At 39.3% G+C, this 18,439-nt stretch overlaps 2 protein-coding genes across 4 annotated transcripts in view; one reads left to right on the top strand and one right to left on the bottom strand.

Annotated features, from left to right (window-relative positions):
* The window catches only part of MAP2K1 (mitogen-activated protein kinase kinase 1), a 65,177-nt gene extending 50,858 nt beyond the window's left edge, over window positions 1-14,319 (bottom strand). The window contains exons 1-2 of one of the 2 annotated variants that reach the window (XM_074966590.1): window positions 13,858-14,319; window positions 3,212-3,238 (exon numbers count right to left, since the gene is read on the bottom strand). In XM_074966590.1, the coding sequence (XP_074822691.1) occupies window positions 3,212-3,238; window positions 13,858-13,937 (107 nt within the window). In that variant the 5' untranslated portion in view covers window positions 13,938-14,319. The remainder of the gene's footprint in view (window positions 1-3,211; window positions 3,239-13,857) is intronic. The other variant, XM_074966591.1, reaches the window with a different exon arrangement.
* Window positions 14,320-14,358: 39 nt separating this feature from the next.
* TIPIN (TIMELESS interacting protein) overlaps window positions 14,359-18,439 on the top strand; it is a 32,411-nt gene continuing 28,330 nt past the window's right edge. The window contains exons 1-2 of one of the 2 annotated variants that reach the window (XM_074966593.1): window positions 14,359-14,447; window positions 16,355-16,437. In XM_074966593.1, coding sequence (XP_074822694.1) covers window positions 14,364-14,447; window positions 16,355-16,437 — 167 coding nt within the window. In that variant the 5' untranslated portion in view covers window positions 14,359-14,363. The remainder of the gene's footprint in view (window positions 14,448-16,354; window positions 16,438-18,439) is intronic. The other variant, XM_074966594.1, reaches the window with a different exon arrangement.

The following is an 18,439-nucleotide window of genomic DNA, read 5'->3' as shown; positions in this document are numbered from 1 at the left end:
AAGCTAGCTACACATTTTCCATTTAAAAAAAAAAAAAAAGTTTGCTTCAGCTTTCATACAGATTTTGTTTGAATGGTGAGAGTTACCCATGTCTCACCTTTGGAAAACTATATCAAGAAGAAAAATAAATTTGATCCCAAGGTGCAGAGTATATGGAAACTATTGTTGCTGCAGCCTCTTCCTGAATTAAACTAATGATCTTATTGTTAAAGATGTACACTACCGTAAAGGGTTGTCTACATAGAGACACTCAAGAAAGTTAAGGCAAATCAAAGATCTGAAATCAATGTACATACATTAAAGTGCATTAAACTCCCAAGTGGATGCTCTCAGACAGGCATCTATGTCCTTCGTTCAAAGTTACAGCAAACTAAGGTTAAACTAATTTTTAAATTTATGTGCACTGACTTCACATTTTCAGTTGATTCACCTTAACTTTCCTGTGTGTTTCCATATAGACATGTCTTCAGTGTGGCACTCATTCCTACTCAGTTGCACTTGGAATTAGCTTTTATAACAAAAAATAAAAAAAAAAAATCTTTAATGAATTCTGATCCAGTTTCTGACAAGTAACTATCTAATATAAATCTGTTGAAAGAAACTGCATGTCACAAACAATTTCCCCATCCATAACACATGTGGATATATCTAATTAGAACTTCTGCAGGCCAGTCACATGATCTGAATGACTGAGACAAACAAACATTCAGAGAAAGCAAATGCTAGATTTTCAAAATTATTTCAGTTCTAATACAGAGTGATTAACAAAACACTTAAGGAATACTTTTTAAAACATTTATCCTGTGTCCCTTGAATAGGTTTAAAGGGTTCTTTGGAAATTCCTTTGGATACACAGACTGCCCCTCAGCAGTAAAAATACATGTTACGGTTTGCCAGTCTATTCTGTGGGACTTTTCATTAGGATGGAATACCAGGAAGTTACAGGTTTTCAAAATTTTTATAGCAAGTACTATATCCAGAAAGCTTTGAAGAGTGACTAATAATAGTCCAATGTTTCCATGGTATACAATACATCATGATGTACTAACAGTAAATATTAACTTACAGTTGACATGACCAGAAAAATCCACCATTTAATAATTTATAATGGAGGGAGATCCAGATCTGGGTCTGAATTTCCCTAAAGTTTGAGGGTGCTTTAAATCTGATTCAATTGTCTTGAAAAACAAGCAAAATTTCACTTCACATGATGTTAGTCATTAATAAAATAATAATGCCTAGCTGTAATCAAGGTAAATTCTAATTTTTAAAAAAATCATTGATTTTTTCCCCACCTCCAAGTTACCAACAATATACATAAAAGCAAACACTATACCAAAAAAAAAAAAAAAAAAAAAAAAAAAAAAAAAATCAAACGAGAGATTTTTTTCAAGCTACTTTATCCATTTTCCAAAGATTTAGTTTAATCCTTACCAACAAACATATAAAGCCCTCTGTACTATGGTAACAATCCAATCCTTTAGCAACTAAATAACCTTCGCTGAACAGCTGACCTCTCTTTCCCTTTGTTAAGAGCCTAAACAGTTTTGTATTCAATAATCTATTTCTGTGATGCAGAACTATATTTTTATTTCAAAGCAGAATGGGCCTTCATACGTACATCACTACGTTTAGTGCATTAGCATTTCTTCTCCAGATACCCATGTTTAGAACCCTCATGTAAAGTATCCCAATGGCTTCTACCCAGTCCGAGTGGATATACTTATACCCTACAAAGCTGCGCCACCCAGCTACTGCAAACACAATTGTGTAATCCAGTGGTTCTCAATCCACAGCCCATGGGCCACTTGTGGCTCAATTAGCACACAGCTGCAGCCCATGTGACATTCTCAGGTAATACAGACAGTATATATATTCTGTGTATGTGGCCCACATAACACTGAGAGCTGCATATGCAGCCCATAATGGTAAATAGGTTGAGGACCACTGGTGTAACCAGTTGATGGGTGGTCAACTTTACAGTTACAATACATACACACAACAGCCCTTCCATTGGGTTATTATACATACAAATAATATTTTGATGATACAGCACTTTTACATGTGAAGATTAATTGATTTGTAAAACATTTTGAACTCCTCCCCAACAGGTAGGTAAATATTATTTTCATAGCAGAGATGAGGATGTCAGGCACAATGGGATGAAATAAATTGCTTAAGGCTATAAAGTCTGCGGCAGAGCCAGGATTAGAAGTCAGAAGTTCATGACTCACAATCTCATACACATTCCTTAGATATGTGGAGACAAGGAAGCAACACACACACACACACACACCCACCCCCCCCAGGAACTTTGTCACAACCTGTAGCCAGCTTAATGGAGCAGGAGTGGAGGAGAAAAATAAAATTAACAAAAAAAAAATTCCCCCCCAAAAGCTTGTTGGGATTAAATCAACCCTTTGATATAAAGTTCACAAATCTGTCTATAATTATGATAAACTACGCAGCTTGCTCTGGCTGACCCAGCCATTGAATCAAGTGAACCTCTGCTCTGCTGTGACTTTATATGACAAATCCAGCAATCCTTGAATGTCTTCATTTGAGAATCAAAACTGCTGACTCATAATACCCCCTCCTGCAACACCCCCCCCCCCCCCAATGAAGCACAAAACAGATTTTTAAAAAATCCAGGCAAAAATGCTGCTGGTAAGGTCTTTAAAAAAACAAGAAAAGAAAAGGTATTACTCTATAGAGAATCTGGGGGACAGAATTGTTGTACCAAGTCCCACAGAGACTGTAAATTAAAATAATCTACTTTCCTGCACATTAGTTTCCTATGTATCATCTGATCACTGACATCACACCATACTCTCTCCTGATGGAATGTCTCAGAATTGATGAAATATAGGCACAAGATCATAAATTAAGCTGACAGTAGATGAAGTTCTATTGCAATTCACTCTCTTCTAGTTCAGGCATGACTGTATGAATGGCTGCGGGTAACAATGGGTTCCGCTTTAGCAGATGTTTGAGAAGAGTTACTAAGCAGTGAATTATTCCCTTCTCCAAAATAGTTGTTCATGCCCTGTGGGGCAGTAACTGGCAGCACGGTTGGCATGTGCCTTCCAACGTACTGTCTCCTCAGAAGCAATATTTGTCTGAACTAATACTATTGAACATTTACCACAACAGAAATCATTTGGTCATGACATTCCAATGATAAAACAATATGCATCTAGAAAACACTTACAGCTGACTGCTCCCTCCAAAGAAAAACCTGTGGGAGGGGGAGAAACAAAATGAAAATTCTGCAAGTTAGAACCTGAAGTTGTCAACTATTGCTCCTCCTAGGAGAGGAATTTTTGGCTGATAGCAGTACAGTCTGCAAACCTTATAAATCCCAGGCAATCCCCAAGGTTGCTTCTAGCAACAGTAAAGGGTGACTTAAAAAAACAAATCACATTCATATCCAAAAATTTGGTACCCACTCTGTTATATGCAACACCTCTCTCTCTTCCATGTATAGAAATTCACACCTTTTTTTCAGTGTGTGTATCTTGGGTATACAAATAAACTTAACATATAGTCAGTTACACTGTTTTGCTTCTGACCAGCTGCGCTTCCTGTCTCATGCATGGGCAGGAAGACTCTTTCTTGAACTGCAGTGGGCGGAACTCAAGTATACACCATTTCCCATGTCCTCCAAATGGGTGTTTACCAGTAACAGCAGTAGCAAAGCTAAAATTATATATGAAAGATGCAGCAAGCATGCATCAGCAGAGAACTGGGTTCAAGCAAGTTTGGTAGTATTGTTCTTGGAGCCCCAAAAATTCTAAATGCTACTAAATGGGAATGGAAACATTATGGACTTATTATGCATAGGTGTGAATGACTATACCAGGTGCATAGCAGAAGAGAATCAGGCCTACAAATTTTTCTGTGGTAATTGTGTGTGTAGACACGTGAAAAAGAGCAAAGATGATCAATTTTGTCTGGTTGATGGTTTTGAGCTCTTTTCTTTAAAACGGGAAATGGTAAACACTTGTCCATTTATCCTTTGGAAGTCTAAATCAAAGCAAATCTGACCTTTTTATATGGCATATTAAAAAATATGTTTTGATATTTCCAAAAAGCAAAACATAAAGTCACTCTGGATTATAGAACTGTAGGATGTGCAGCAATTAAAATAATGAAGTACATTTTTAATCTCTGTTTAACATTGCTAAGATTTTAACCATTTCCAAGCTCAAGATGGTACAGCACCTCACATGTATGTTGCGTCTGTGAAGGACTGGAAGGAGTTCAGAATATTTTTCCTTTGATCAGTAAGGATAATATTTTTTAAGACTTCAGTTTTGTTAAAACAAATAAATAAAATAAAACTAAAAAGCATTTTTGTGACTTTACTGCTTAATAGAAAAATATTTTAACTTGTGGGAAACCTGTGCCATTATTCTCATGATACTGAATCAATTAAATTTCTAGTAGAACGTTTAGTTTTTTAAAAATATTTATACAAATTAATACAAAGTTTAAGTAATTTATATATTTTAAAAGGTCTTTGATATAGTAGGTTGTAGCAATATGGAACTATAGGAGCTCTGTTATAATACCCCTGTTGTGATGCTGGACTCTCACTTCTAATTCTATTGCTGTATATTAACTGTTTAAAACAGAAATTTACCTCTTCCCTTGCTTAATAAAATAAAGCCAGAGATTTTGTGTGTAAAGAGAAATAGCCTTTTAGAAAGAAATGCACTATGAAATTAATCATGTTTATACAGTACATCAATGTATATCCAGAAGAACAAAGCAATTAATCACAATGCAGTAAAGTATCTCAGAAATAGTTGTAGCCTTGTTGGTTCCAGACTAACAGAGAGACAAGGTGAGTGAGGTAATATCTTTTATTGGACCAACTTCTGTCGGGGAAAAAGACAAGTTTCTGAGCTTACAAATAGTGTTTGCAAATTTGGTATTACAGGAAACAATTATACACATTTATTTAATGTTTAGAGTGTAACTAGACAATTTAAAAGTGATCTGACAAGCTTTTTTTCCCCCACTCGAGTTCATTATAGCTTACTTCGCTAAACAAACAGGTTTGTTGATGCTTAATTTATGCTTACTAAACAAAACCAAATTTGTCTTATGAATTACATTAAAATCACTTTTTCAATATTTTGCTGTCACACAGTCAGAAATGTATAATAAGACTTAATATCAGCCGGAACATCAGTTTTAAGCTTCTGCAAATCCTTCTGTATCCTTACCAGATGCAGAGACTTTATTTTGTCAGAAGCAACGAATGATGTACGTTTTGTTTAATTAGTTTAGCGTTTGTGCATATTTTTGTATTAGTTTGAAATAATTAATTACTTATTGGGGTTTTTTTTAAAATGGATACACCCCGTCACAGTGGACAAAATTAAGACAGTGTTGCAGATTCTGAATATCCATTATTTTAATATTAGATAATTAATGTTATATTATCCTTTTTTAGTATTATTAAAACAAAATGTCTAATGCAATTAAGGAAAATATCAGCCACATGCAGATTTGAACTGGAGGATATGAAATGGGTAGGGTTTTAATTTGAATTTGAAGGATCTATTTAATAACAAAAGGTTCATAGTTATCTTGAACTCATAATGCCAAATGTACTAAGTACACCCTCATACCACACATATTTGGAAGACTGGTTAACCTGTTATCAACAGTGGATGAAAAAGGAGACGGCTTTTAACATAAGCTCTTAAAAGAGAAACTTTTATAAATCTACAATAATTGTATACACAAAAGATTGAAATAGCTGAATAGCCATTATAGCTATTATAAAATTCCATTTTTCAGAGGCTTTAGAGTTTAATCCGGTAGAGTATTCCAAGCTCAGAGCTCCCATTGAAATCAGTGGGAATTCTGTGTATGGACCATTTCTAACCTGATCTTTTAAAAAAAAAAAAAAAATTATACAGTGGGAGCATTACTGAGACAAGCAGTGGGTTTTGGTTTGTTTGCTTTTTAAACCATGTTGTCTAAATCCACTTGCAGGAAGCCTAAAGACATGGTGGTAAAAAAAGACTCTGGTAGCCCTACACTTCTTAATGATTCCCCCACATAGGACAAATCCTCAGAGGACCAGATCTGCCAGGATCTGGCCCAACCTATCTAACTCTGTTACACTCTTCATTTAGGTCCCTTTTGCAATGGCAAAAGAAAAATCATCATAATTGGGGGGTAGGAGGAAGAGAAGAGTAAAAATGCAAGAATGTTATCAAACAGACTTGAAGAGACAACAGCAGTGCTACTTGGAGTCAAGGTGCCTTTCTATCCCCATTAGGCATATAACAAAATTTTCTTGATGAAGATTTTGGCCCAAGATGTTTTGGCTAAGGGAAACCTGTGAGGTACATATGAAATGAGTCACTGTATAGTTCATTTGCAAGTTGTATTATGAATTGAATTCCAAGCCAATTCTGCATGAGATAATTTCCTGAACTCTTCTCTGCCATCAAATACAGGCAACAGTAAGCAGAGGATAGTGCCAGCTATTCAGTGGCTTCTTTAATCCCACTTGACAGAATGAACAGGCTGCAAGGAGAGGCTAAAATATGTCCAATGCTGCAAAGATATTTCTTTACTCAAAATTTTCTCAGGAATTACTCTTAATTGTGCATTGAATATTTCTAAGGACTGGATCCATTATACAAAGACTAAAAGAAACAATATTTGATTATCTCATCCCATGCCCAACTCTGCATTGTCAATGATACTACCATCCTATATACCCTATTTCTCTACTTCTTTCACAGGGCTTGTCTTCACTACGGGGGTAAACTGACCTAAGTTACGCTACTCAAGCTACGTGAATAACGTAGCTTAGCTCAACTTACCCCAGTATTTTCAATGCGCTGAGTTGAGAGATGCTCTATGGTCAACTTCCCTTACTCTTCTCGGAGAGCTACAGTATCAGGCTTGACTGGAGAGCGCTCTGCCATCGATTTAGCGGGTCTTCACTAGACCCACTAAATCGATCCTTGCTGCATAGATAGCAGCAGCAGCAATCTCTCCATAGTAGGCAACAGCCCACAATCACCTGTGGCCTTTTTTTCCATGCCACCCTCTATGGATGAAACACCTTTCCTGAGATTGTCTGCAAAGCCACTATCTTCTCCTCTTTTAAATCCCTCCCAAGACCCACTTCTTATACAATGCCTCAAGAAGTGTGCTAATTAGATCTTCTACTTATTAATTCTTCCTTTTATTTCATTAAAAAAAAATTTTCGTCATACTGTCACTAGCCTTGCTCAGTAAGAACATAATCTTATTGATGGCGCCCCTCTCCATTATCTTATGTCTCACCCTACTGCCTTGTTACCCCTTGTTGTATCATGTCTGAAATTGGCTTGGAATTATCTTCTTGGAACAGAAATCATTTCTTTTATTTGAATTGGAGGAGCTCAGCATACTTTTGGATGCCGGTAAAGTATATTCTTCTGTACATTGAATATTCTGGAATTCCTTAAACAAACAAGAATCTAACTCGAGATTTCAATTCAAATCACCTTTAAGTCCAAAACAGACTGCAAAAAGTTACAAAGGGATCTCACAAAACTGGGTGACTGGGCAACAAAATGGCAAATGAAATTCCATGTTGATAAATGCAAAGTAATGAACACTGGAAAACACAATCCCAACTAAACATACAAAATGATGGGGTCTAAATTAGCTGTTACTACTCAAGAAAGAGATCTTTGAGTCACTGAGGATAGTCCTCTGAAAACATCTGCCCAATATGCAGTGGCAGTCAAAAAAGCTAACAGAATATTAGGAAAAGGGATAGATAACAAGAAATAACATATCATAATACCTCTACACAAATCCATGGTACATCCTGAATACTGCGTTCGTATCTGATCCCCCATTTCAAAAAAAAAGATATATTGTAATTGGAAAAGATACAGAAAAAGGCAACACAAATGATTAGGGGTATGGAACAGCTTCTGTATGAAGAGAGATTAAAAAGACTGGAACGTCTCAGCTTGAAAAAGAGATGATTCAGGGGCGATATGATAGAGATCTATAAAATCATGACTGGTGTGGAGAAAGTGAATAAGGAAATGTTATGTACTCCTTCCCATAAAACAAGAATCAGAGGTCATCCAATTAAATTAATAGGCAGCAGGTTTAAAACAAACAAAAGGAAGTATTTCTTTACACAATGCACAGCTAACCTGCGGAACTCATTGCCATTAGATGTTGTGAAAGTCAAAACTATAACTTGGTTAAAAAAAGAACTAGATAAAGTTAATGGAGAATAGATCCTTCAATGGCTATGAGACAGGGTGGGCAGGGATGGTGTCCCTAGACTCTCTTTGCCAGAAGCTGGGAGTGGACGACAGAAGATGGATCACTCGATGATTACCTGTTCTGTTCATTCCCTCTGAAGCACCTAGGATTGTCCACACTTGGAAGATAGGATACTGAGCTAGATGGACCATTGGTCTGACCCAGAATGCATATATTCTTATGCAATTAAAACTTTTGCATGATACAATACACAAGAGAGATACCAAATGTGTCAATACACTTGTAATTGAAACTTTACATGGTTTTTATGTTTCATCAGGACAGACCCCACAGTTTTAGACACCCCATGCAAGTCCAGATTACAGTGTCAGAGAAAGGGAAGTATCCATTATCTACTTAATCAAGGTAAAAATTAAACTTTGGAACTGCCCCATTAGTAGGTCGGCATTTTGGTGGTATGTCTGATGAGCAAGCACAGTAATCTAGAGAGGTCCCAAGTGCTACCTCTGAAATTAAAAATGCAAGTACTTCAGCAATACCAGACATCCTGGATACTTGGTCCTGTCTCAAGATGGGGGGGATGGACTGGATAACCTCTAAATTTCTATGATTAATGGCTATTTTCAGAAGGGAACAGAAGTCATTCTGGGGAAAGACAAGTTAACCTACTTGTCTCAAATGGAAACAAGAAGACAGTGCTTACTACCAACATTACAACAATCCAGTACATGGTTTTAGAAGATCTATTAATACCATATGCATTCATAACCAGTCTCTTTACTTGTAGTTTAGACCCCACAAGTTTATCCTGATTCTCCTTTACAGACCCTTTTGTGCATAGGTATTCTTGCAGACATAAGTTTACTCAATTTTCTGAGGCTATTACAATATTTAGACATGAACTATGAAGTTTACTTGACTTAATCAGTTTAAATTATAACCCAACATTATACTGATCCTTTTATTTGCTAGTTTCCAATGAGCTCCAACAAAACACCTAGTAAACATTAGCGAAAGATTATCTTGGAAGGTGCAACTATAGCAATCTCCTTGGAGCCACCATGCACTGCACAGGTGCTGCCTCTTAGTGTAACCAATTTTAACTAAATCATCTTCAGCCACTTTTATTCCAAAGTAAATATTCAAACACAGACTTGCACTAAAATAACTAGATTGGGCTTAGGAAAACAGTTTAGCTGAATTGGTGGAAGCTTGTTTGTAAATCAGCCCTTAGGGTATATCTACACTTGAGGTTAGGGATGTGATTCCCAGCTCCAGGAGACATTCTTGCACTAACTCTCATTGAGCGAGCATGCTAAATATAAAATGTAGCTAGGGCAGCGTGAGCGGTAGCATGGGTTAGTTGCTCTGAGCATGCACCCATCAGAGACACTACGCATGCGCTGCTAGCCCATTCTATCACTTGCATTGTCCCAAGTCCTTTCATGTATTTATACCTGCTCCTGTATCTTTTACTTCATACATCTGATGAAGTGGGTTCTAGCCCATGAAAACTTATGCCCAAAATAAATTTGTTAGTCTTTAAGGTGCCACAAACACACCTTGCTTTTTTTTTTGTCTCAAGTACGTTATTTTAGTACGCTAGCTCAATGAGCACTAGTGCAAGTATGCCTCCTCAAGCTGGCAATCACACCTCTAGCTCGAAGTGTAGATTTACCGGTTGTGTGCTGCTGCTGCTGCTAGTTGTGCTGGGACTTCTGCTATTGTGTTTCAGATGAGTCATTAAGGCAGTGCAAAATTAAGAGGACAGAAGTGCTCAGGAGAGACATCAGGAGCTAGGAGTTCTAAGACAATGCTGTGCTTTCATTTCATATTTTCCATCACAGGACTGTCATGTGGCAGTGTAAAAGGCTTTGTCTTCACTAGAAAAATGAAGTGTTTTTACATCAAGATACCTATCTCGATATAAAATCCTAGTGGAGAGAAGGCACTGTAGTTTTTAGCTCAATTTTGCTAGCAGAGGTCATTCCTACACTCCTTCACCTGGGGTTTACCTTGACTAGCTACTTCAAGGTAAAAACTACCTGTGCCTTGGCTCCACTAGAATTTTACATCGAGATACCTATCTCGATATAAAAAATACACTTAGTTTTTTTGGAGTGAAGACACAGCCTAGGAATCACATGGAGTTGCTTTTTTCTAACAATAAACAAGGAACTTTTTTAGAATAAAAAGAAGTATTCTCTCTAAAACTACTCTCTCTGTCTCTGCTTCACTGAATAGGTTCTGTCTAGGATGCGCAATCCAGCCTGGCCTTAAGAATGAGCACATTTAACCTCACATGGACCTGGAATGCTTACAAAGTTTCAGATGGAGGAAGGGAATGCAGAAGTTTTAGGGGAATGAAAAATTGATGTTGTTTCCTTCTTTCTTCTGGCTATCACGTCAATGAATTATCACAAATAATTTAGTAAGAGAAAGAAATATTATTTCCACTCTGATTAGTTTTCTTATTTTCTGTTTGCTTGTTGCCCTCTCTATCTAATCTCTGCTCTCCACTTGCAGCAGCACTAGAATAAAACTAATATGAGTCTGGTCAGTATTGCACTAAGTTCCACTGTGGTGTACCTACTCCCTCAGGTAGCAGTGGATGCAAAGAGTACAACAGTGGTGCAATCCTCCCTCCTATGAGACTGTTCTTCGGAGTAGAGTTAAAAATAAAAGTGAACAGTTTGACAGAGGACCTGCAATCCTGCACCAAGTTTTCATAGGTTTCAGAGTGGTAGCAGTGTTAGTCTAGTATTTGACGGGCTGACAAGTGCACTGGGGAGCCCCAGATGAATTTGAAATAGCCTGGGTGAATGATTAGTGGGGAATGAAGCACTGGTTGTAGGCAACAGCCCCAGGAATTCAGGGGCTAAATGTTCAGTGTACATACCCTTAAAGTACACTGCACTAAAGCCACTTTTATAATACCAGTGGTATAAAGGAGCTTTAGTGTAAATGAGAAACAGGCTTTGCAAGATATATTTTAAAAACTTCACTATACAACAGAACAGGTGAGAGAAAGAATACAGGAACAAGCAGGACAATTGCACTGGATTGGCAAGTATGTGTACGAGGCCAACAAAGGAGTAACAACTTGGGGCTCAAAATGACCAGCAACTGAATAGGCCAGGACTGCATAAAACTAGCAAATGAACTGTCAAAAAGGCTAATAACCTTACAAATACATAACACCTTTCTTCCCATAGAATCCCCAAAACTTTCCAAATGATATGCATACAACACTACTGAAATTCAGGCACCTCTGTTGCAGTAGAAAGCAGGCATTAACCAATCATGACATGGCAGAACTTGGAAAGGAAGGGGTAGAAGGCAAAAGAAAGTATAATATGGTCTCATAAGTCATAGAAATGGAGTAAGATTTGGGATTCATTCCCAGCTCTACTTCATGCATCGAAAGTCACACAGGAAGTATCACAATGAGGGTTAGCATTTGTTGGGAAGATTGAGTGTTTCTGATTGGTTAATTCTTTCTGGGTAAGCATGGGCAGATTGCTGGATTTGCTCTTTATGTTAATTGTGTCATCAAAAGCACCTACCATACCTTTTAAATCTCCCAAGGTTTAAATATGAGATGCAACATATAACAAAGATCCAAAATGAGGGGGGAAAACACATAACAATTATTACTACAAGAAACTGAAAATGCGGTGAGATCCGTATCTTCAGTGTAAAAAACATTTTCTATATAACCTTAGTTTCATGACTCTATTTTTGATGTAAATAACTTGCAACAAGAGAAGTGAGGGGACTCCAAATTTGAATGCAATGTTGTATGGAAATTTCCAATAAAAGGAGTAACATTGCTTGAAAGTTGGAACATTGGAGAGATGCAATTGATAGGTGCTTTTTAATTTTAGGTATCAAAATAAAAAAAACTGACTTGTGCCTCAGCTTCTCCTCTGTAAAATGGGGATAACAATATCCACCTCTCACAGATGTGTAATGTTAAATCAAATTACGTTTTTAACCACCATGAAGGTCCTTGAATAGGAAATATTATAAAAATATCATTATATTAATCTTTACCAAGCAATCCAGGACAAACCCCCTGTGACATTTAGGCCAGAATTCTCAGAAGAGCTCTACACCTGCTGTCCAAAACAGATTTTCAGAAGAAGTCAGCTCCCATTTAGGCACCAAAGCAGTTGGTTAGATTTTTTTTTTTAAAAGATCAGCACAATGCGTACTGAGTGCTTCTGAAAATCTGGGAAAACAATGGGAGCTACTGGGTGCTACATAGTTTTGAAAATTGGAGTATTATATAGGTAACAATGAAAGCTGAGCTCATTTGAAAACCTGTCACCAATTGCGGGTGTCAGCCCCACATGACTAACAGGACCTCCATTTCAGGTGTCCTCTGAAAAACCCGCCCACAAACTTCATTTTATCTGCCTAAGAAAGCAGAGGGGCCAAACTGATCTTTCTGGGACAGCAACCTGTGAGTCCAGGGAATGTAGGTATTTCAAACCTCTATTTATCTCTCTCATAACCTCAGGCTAAGAACGAAGTGATGAGTGCAAACATGTTGTCTTTAACAAACTTTTTGTAATACTTCATTCTTTTATACTACAGATAGTTTACATACAGGCTTCTGAAGCAAGTATGTTTCCTTACCCATAAATTCACAGGTAACCCATAATTAAAGTGTAACGGTTTAAGGATTGCAATCTTTATTGTTGTTAAATGAAGAATCAGAGTCAGTCAGTCAGACCTCCCTTTCCACCATGCATAGCTATTTCCCTCCTGAATTTTTTTTTCAATGTTTTCATTATACCCAGGAAAGCTCAGATGTAGTATCTAGTTTCCACATTATTTTTTAACTAAATGCGACAGCGGAGGTGACTGAAAGACAGATTTAATAAAATGGACTGCAGTCTATTATAGAATAAAAGTGGAGAAATGATGCTTTGATTTCCAGTGCAACCTATTTTTTCTACATATATAAAATTTTCCTATTAGAAAAGGAAAATTTAGTTGACATTTGCTAAGTACTTATTCTATAGTACAGACATTAAAACGATACTATTAACTGGAAATCACATTTACATTTCCACCTGAAATTTTGTATCTACTAGAATTACAAACTGTAACTGAAGCTATATTCTCAATTTTTTCACATTGTTTACTTTATGTATCTCTGACATTTTGTGTTGCCAAATACACTGTCTTTTCGGAAAGAACACATCAGCAAGGGAACAAAAAACCTCGATTTTTTTTTTAATTAGGCCATGATAAAAGGCTGCTCTAACAGAACCTGTGTTTTTTTTTTTAATGGTAGGGTTTTAAAAAAAAAATCATGTTGACAATACCCTTTAACACCTCCTGTGTGCATTTTTTTAAAACAGAGATTGAGGAGTTCCTGCAAAATAACATCCTCTCACTTTGCATTGCTGGAGTCCGAAAGAGCGAGCAGGAATAACGTTTCTCGTTATCCCCAGACTCAGAGATTTAGGAGCAATCCCCATAGACACAGCAGTAGAGCAAATAGTGCGTTTTAACTTCACCATCCCTCTCCTCCCTCTAGTAACACCCAAACCCCAGAGAGGCGGTACTCACTCTGCAGTGCTGGTCCCATTGATGGTGGAGCTATCTGGAGCCGGGTTCAGCTGAATGGGCATGGGCTTCTTTTTAGGCATTTTAAATAGGAATAATAGAGCTTAAACTTCCGAAAATCCCCCTTCCTGCTCCAGCCAGCTCCAGGGGGCTCCCTCCCGCTAGGCAGAGTGAGGGGCTCCTCCGGCAGTTCTCGCTCCAGCCGGGCTACAGGGCGATCTCTCCAGCTCCCGGGGCGGGCTCCTCCAGCAGCTCCCGCTCCTACCAGCCAGCGGGCTCTCCCTAGCTAAGCAGAGTTAAGGGACTCTCCTAGAAGCTCCAGATCTACCAGCGCCAGGGGCCACTCCCCGACTGAGCAGTGAGGAGTTCCCCGAGCCGCACCGTGGTAGCAAACACTGCCCGCTCTCAAAATGTGTCCCTCTCCGCTACTGTGCATGTGCAAACTTCTCGGGCGCCCCCAGTGCGCAAGTGTGGCGCAGCTGCACATGGGCACTGGGAAGTGAAGCTCAATGGAAACCTTTGCCCTTAGTTTCCCTTCAAGTGTATGGGGGAAGGTGCGTGAGCCTGGCGCCTGCGTAGCTGTGGCGAGCAAGGTACTCTTTTTCCTTTGAAAACCAGGGCGGGACGATGCAGGAAAATGTTGGCCTGGGGATCGAGGGCGCCCCTCGACTCCGGATCCCATCCTCCTAAGGCTACTCCCCAGAGCTCAGGGTTTCTCTCCCTTCAGTCTCACTACTGCACCCAGTGCAGCACCGCTTCTCACCCGTTTCGCATGGGCGCGGAACCTCTCGGACACAGCCCCTAGTCTGCAAGAACTAAGTGATTGGAATCACTCGGTTATCCTTCAGATCACACCCACACACCCCCCTCTTGTTAACCACTGGCGCCGTTTAAGGAGGGTGGGGGCTGCCCCCTCCCCAGCCAGGACAAGAGGCAGCGCGGGCAAGTTGCTTACTCCTCCCCAGCCGGGAGTGAGAGCAGCAAGGCACACTCATCCAGCAGAACAAAAGGCCCAGCCAATGCCAACTCCTGCTTGGCGCCTGGCTGTCATGAAATCAGGAGCTGGGTTGAAATCACCTCCTGACTGGCAAGAACTGCAGCAGCAAAAGCAAAACACAAAGGAGACAGCAGTCAGGTTGCTGGCCTCACTTACTCCTCTTCCCCCTCCCCACCCAGTAGGGGAAGCTTTGCTGAGTGCCCCCCCGCCAGAGCCAAGTCTCTGCTTAAAAGTCTCACTCTTGTCCCCCAGCCCCTGTCCAGCGTTCTCTGTTCGATGTCTCCCAATGGATCCCTAGTTTTGAACGTGTGACCTTCACTCCTAACCCTGTTATTCATTAGTTGTCCCCCATGTCCCCCCCCCAAAGGCCCCTCCCCCAGTGGTCCCCCCCCGCAAGGCTGGGGGAGGGGCCTTTAGACATGGGCGGGCTTGTGCCCACTCACCTCCCAGGATTCCAGTGAGGACCCCCTCCCCTCCCTGGGCTGGCAAGTCTTCGCTCAGCCAATAGGAATGCAGAGGTGTATCTGGCAGAGCCAATAGCAGGGCTGGGGGTTTCCGCAGCACTTTTTTCAAATTCATCTTTTCCTTGAAACAAACATGCTCAGGAAGTGGTCAGGGGAAGGAACCTCTGTGCTTAGGTCAGAAGATGCCTGCTGCAAATTTCATCATGATCTGCCTAGACTCAACTGCCCCTTACCTTCAGGTGAGGACATGTTACAAAGGCAGGAGCAAGCCCCTTGTGACATCAGTAGACACGGCTACTCAAGCAGGGGAGGAGGGGGCTGCTGCTGCCCCACGCACATTCAGGGGATAATTATCCCCACAGCCAGCCCAAGTTTCAGGCTGCAACAGCAGTGCTGAAGAATGACCACCTGCGATCTTTCCCTGCTGTCAAGAAACCAATATGAGGTGTCACACCACAAATAGTGCTTAAATTACCCTTAATGCTTTCCCATTTTTTCCAATTCTCCAATTTTGGGGGGAAGGGCAGTACCCCAGTATGGCCATTTAGTCCCACTTGTCTGTGGGAGTGTTTCCTTTACCTACAGTGGACTTTAGGTCAGGTTGCCAGATAGAGCTCTACAACCTGTTACACACAAATGCTGATTCCTCTGTGAATGCCTTGATCTTACCAAATTTCTTCAGGGTTGCACTTTTCTAGGACCTTTCTCCCTACTGTTACTCACACCTTCTTGTCAACTGTCTGTAATGGGCCACTCTCTTACCACTTCAAAAGTTATTTTTTCTCCCTTGGTATCCTGTTGTTAATTGATTTATCTCCTGAGACTGACCTCACACTTGCTAAAGCAACCCCCATCCTTTCATGTATTTATACCTGCTCCTGTATTTTCACTCCATGCATCTGATGAAGTCGGTTCTAACCCACAAAAGCTTATGCCCAAATAAATTTGTTAGTCTCTAAGGGGCCACAAGGACTCTTAGTTATTTTTGCTGATACAGGCTAACACGGCTACTGCTCTGAAAACTGATCTTTTTGTGCAGATACAAGCAACTGCTGTCCTGCCCTTACACAGCCACCTTATAGCTGTGTGTCTGCTGTGCTGTATGTCCTTCTCTTCCAGCTGGTAAGTAATCTTAGCTCCTGTTTACTTTTTCTTTAATATTTCTGAGGATGGCAGTCTCACAAACTTGAGTACCACTCGTGAATTTCATTGACATGATGTTTACTCTCTCAAATCCTTCCAACTTAATCCTTTCTATTTATCATAACTATTTGTATAAACCTTTCAGTGCACATAAACCCAAGTCAATCTGAACAATTTGTAAGATTTGGCTGCCAAAATTTTGTATAGATCCATGGTGCTAACATCCATCATTTTAATTAGACAGTGACTTTTTAAGAGATTTTTTTTTTAATTTGATACCTCATCTACTTTTGAGCCATCATTAATTTCATCCCCCCCCTTCATCTGTTAATTAATGCACATACTTTCCCTCTAATGCTACTTTCCCACTTGACAAACTTTAAAATGTTCATCTTAACCCCTGTAGTTTAGCATCAGCTCATTTATGTTAGTGGAGAAAGATCAAGTTACAACACATAACCTGAAATTTTCTTTCATGATGAATTGGAAAGATCTCCAAAAATATTATGGCCAAGAATAACCTAGATATCATGTAGCCATTGTGCTGGCCCTGTATATGATGGAAACCACTTCAAACCAGGGGGTGCTGCACCCCCAGTACCCCTAGTTCCAGTATCTATAACTTATTTAAAAAAAAACAAAACTTTTCCGTTTTAAAACCATAGACTACAAAAGGTTCCAAAACCTTTTTTAAAAGGCTATGTATCTTAGATAAATGCAGAAAGTAAAGCACAGCCAGGCTGCAAGAGCAGTGCTGAAGAATAGAAAACTTGTAATCTTTCCCTGATGTGAAGAACCAAGTATGAGCTGCCACCACCACAAATATTGTTTCAATTACACTTAAAACTTTCCATTTTTCCCCAACTCCCTAATTTTGTAGTGAATGGCGATACCCCTGTGTGGCCATTTATTGTGCCATTTAGTCTCACTTGTCTATTGGAGTCTTTCCTTTGCCAACAATGGGCTTTGGGTTAGGTTCATAGGCTGTGACACAGAAATGCTGATTCCTTTGTGAATGCCTGGATTTTCCCAAATAGGAATTAGGAACAGTGTTCCTGTCAGCTAATTTCTAAGTTAGTACCTGCAAAAAGTTTCAGGTGTTTTCAGGTGCCTAAGTATCCCCTGGAATGGAATCATGGTTAAAGTTCTCCCTCCCACTCCCCAATCTTAAAGGGTGCCACTGGTTAAAACTATAAATTGAAAGGGGATTACAAGACAAGAGCAATGGGCAAAATATACAGAAATGTATTCTTTCGAAAGGAGAATGGGCTATGTCCAGTGACATAGAGGGTGAGATCAGAGGAGGACATGATTCCCATCGGAAGTCAGGAAAATGGATCAAAACAATATGAATGTTGTGACTATTACAGAGTTATGAGCGTTGGATGACATGATAGAGTAGTTCATTGAATGTGGTATACTGTGTGAAAGAGCAATGTTATATGTATTTTTAAAAGCATCTTAGCATTTAGACGTTTCCTTGTAGCAACCTAGTTTGCAGTGTCAATGCTTCCAGAAAGACAACAGGAAACCCACACAATCCAGCTCTTCTTTTTCCTCTCTGCTGCATTCTAATAATTTGTTGGCCAGTTTTGTTTTGTTTTTTAAGCTGTTCCAAATGGTTTATAATTCATAAGGGTGAATCTTAGGGTCCCATGTCACCAGAACATCCTGTAGGTTAATGGTTGCTTGAAAGGTACGACAATTAAGCTAATACTTAATAAATTAAGCAGAAGAATGTCACTGTACCATAACTAAATGAGCCCAATTTAATTTGTGCTTTGTATTTAAAACAGGATTACAGAAGGAACTGTCAACATCCAGTAAATTAATCTGCTATTGGCATGTAACCTTTTGTTTATAACTTCTCAGAAGTACTGTGAAATGGAATTATGAGGATATTAGTAGCAATTAAATTAGAAAATGTCTACCATAAATACTGTCTTTGCATATCCTCCTACACTGTTAAATCAGTGTTCAA

Source organism: Natator depressus, chromosome 10, assembly GCF_965152275.1.
Source record: "Natator depressus isolate rNatDep1 chromosome 10, rNatDep2.hap1, whole genome shotgun sequence".
Taxonomy (NCBI): domain Eukaryota; kingdom Metazoa; phylum Chordata; order Testudines; family Cheloniidae; genus Natator; species Natator depressus.
This window is presented reverse-complemented; position numbering and strand designations above follow the sequence as displayed.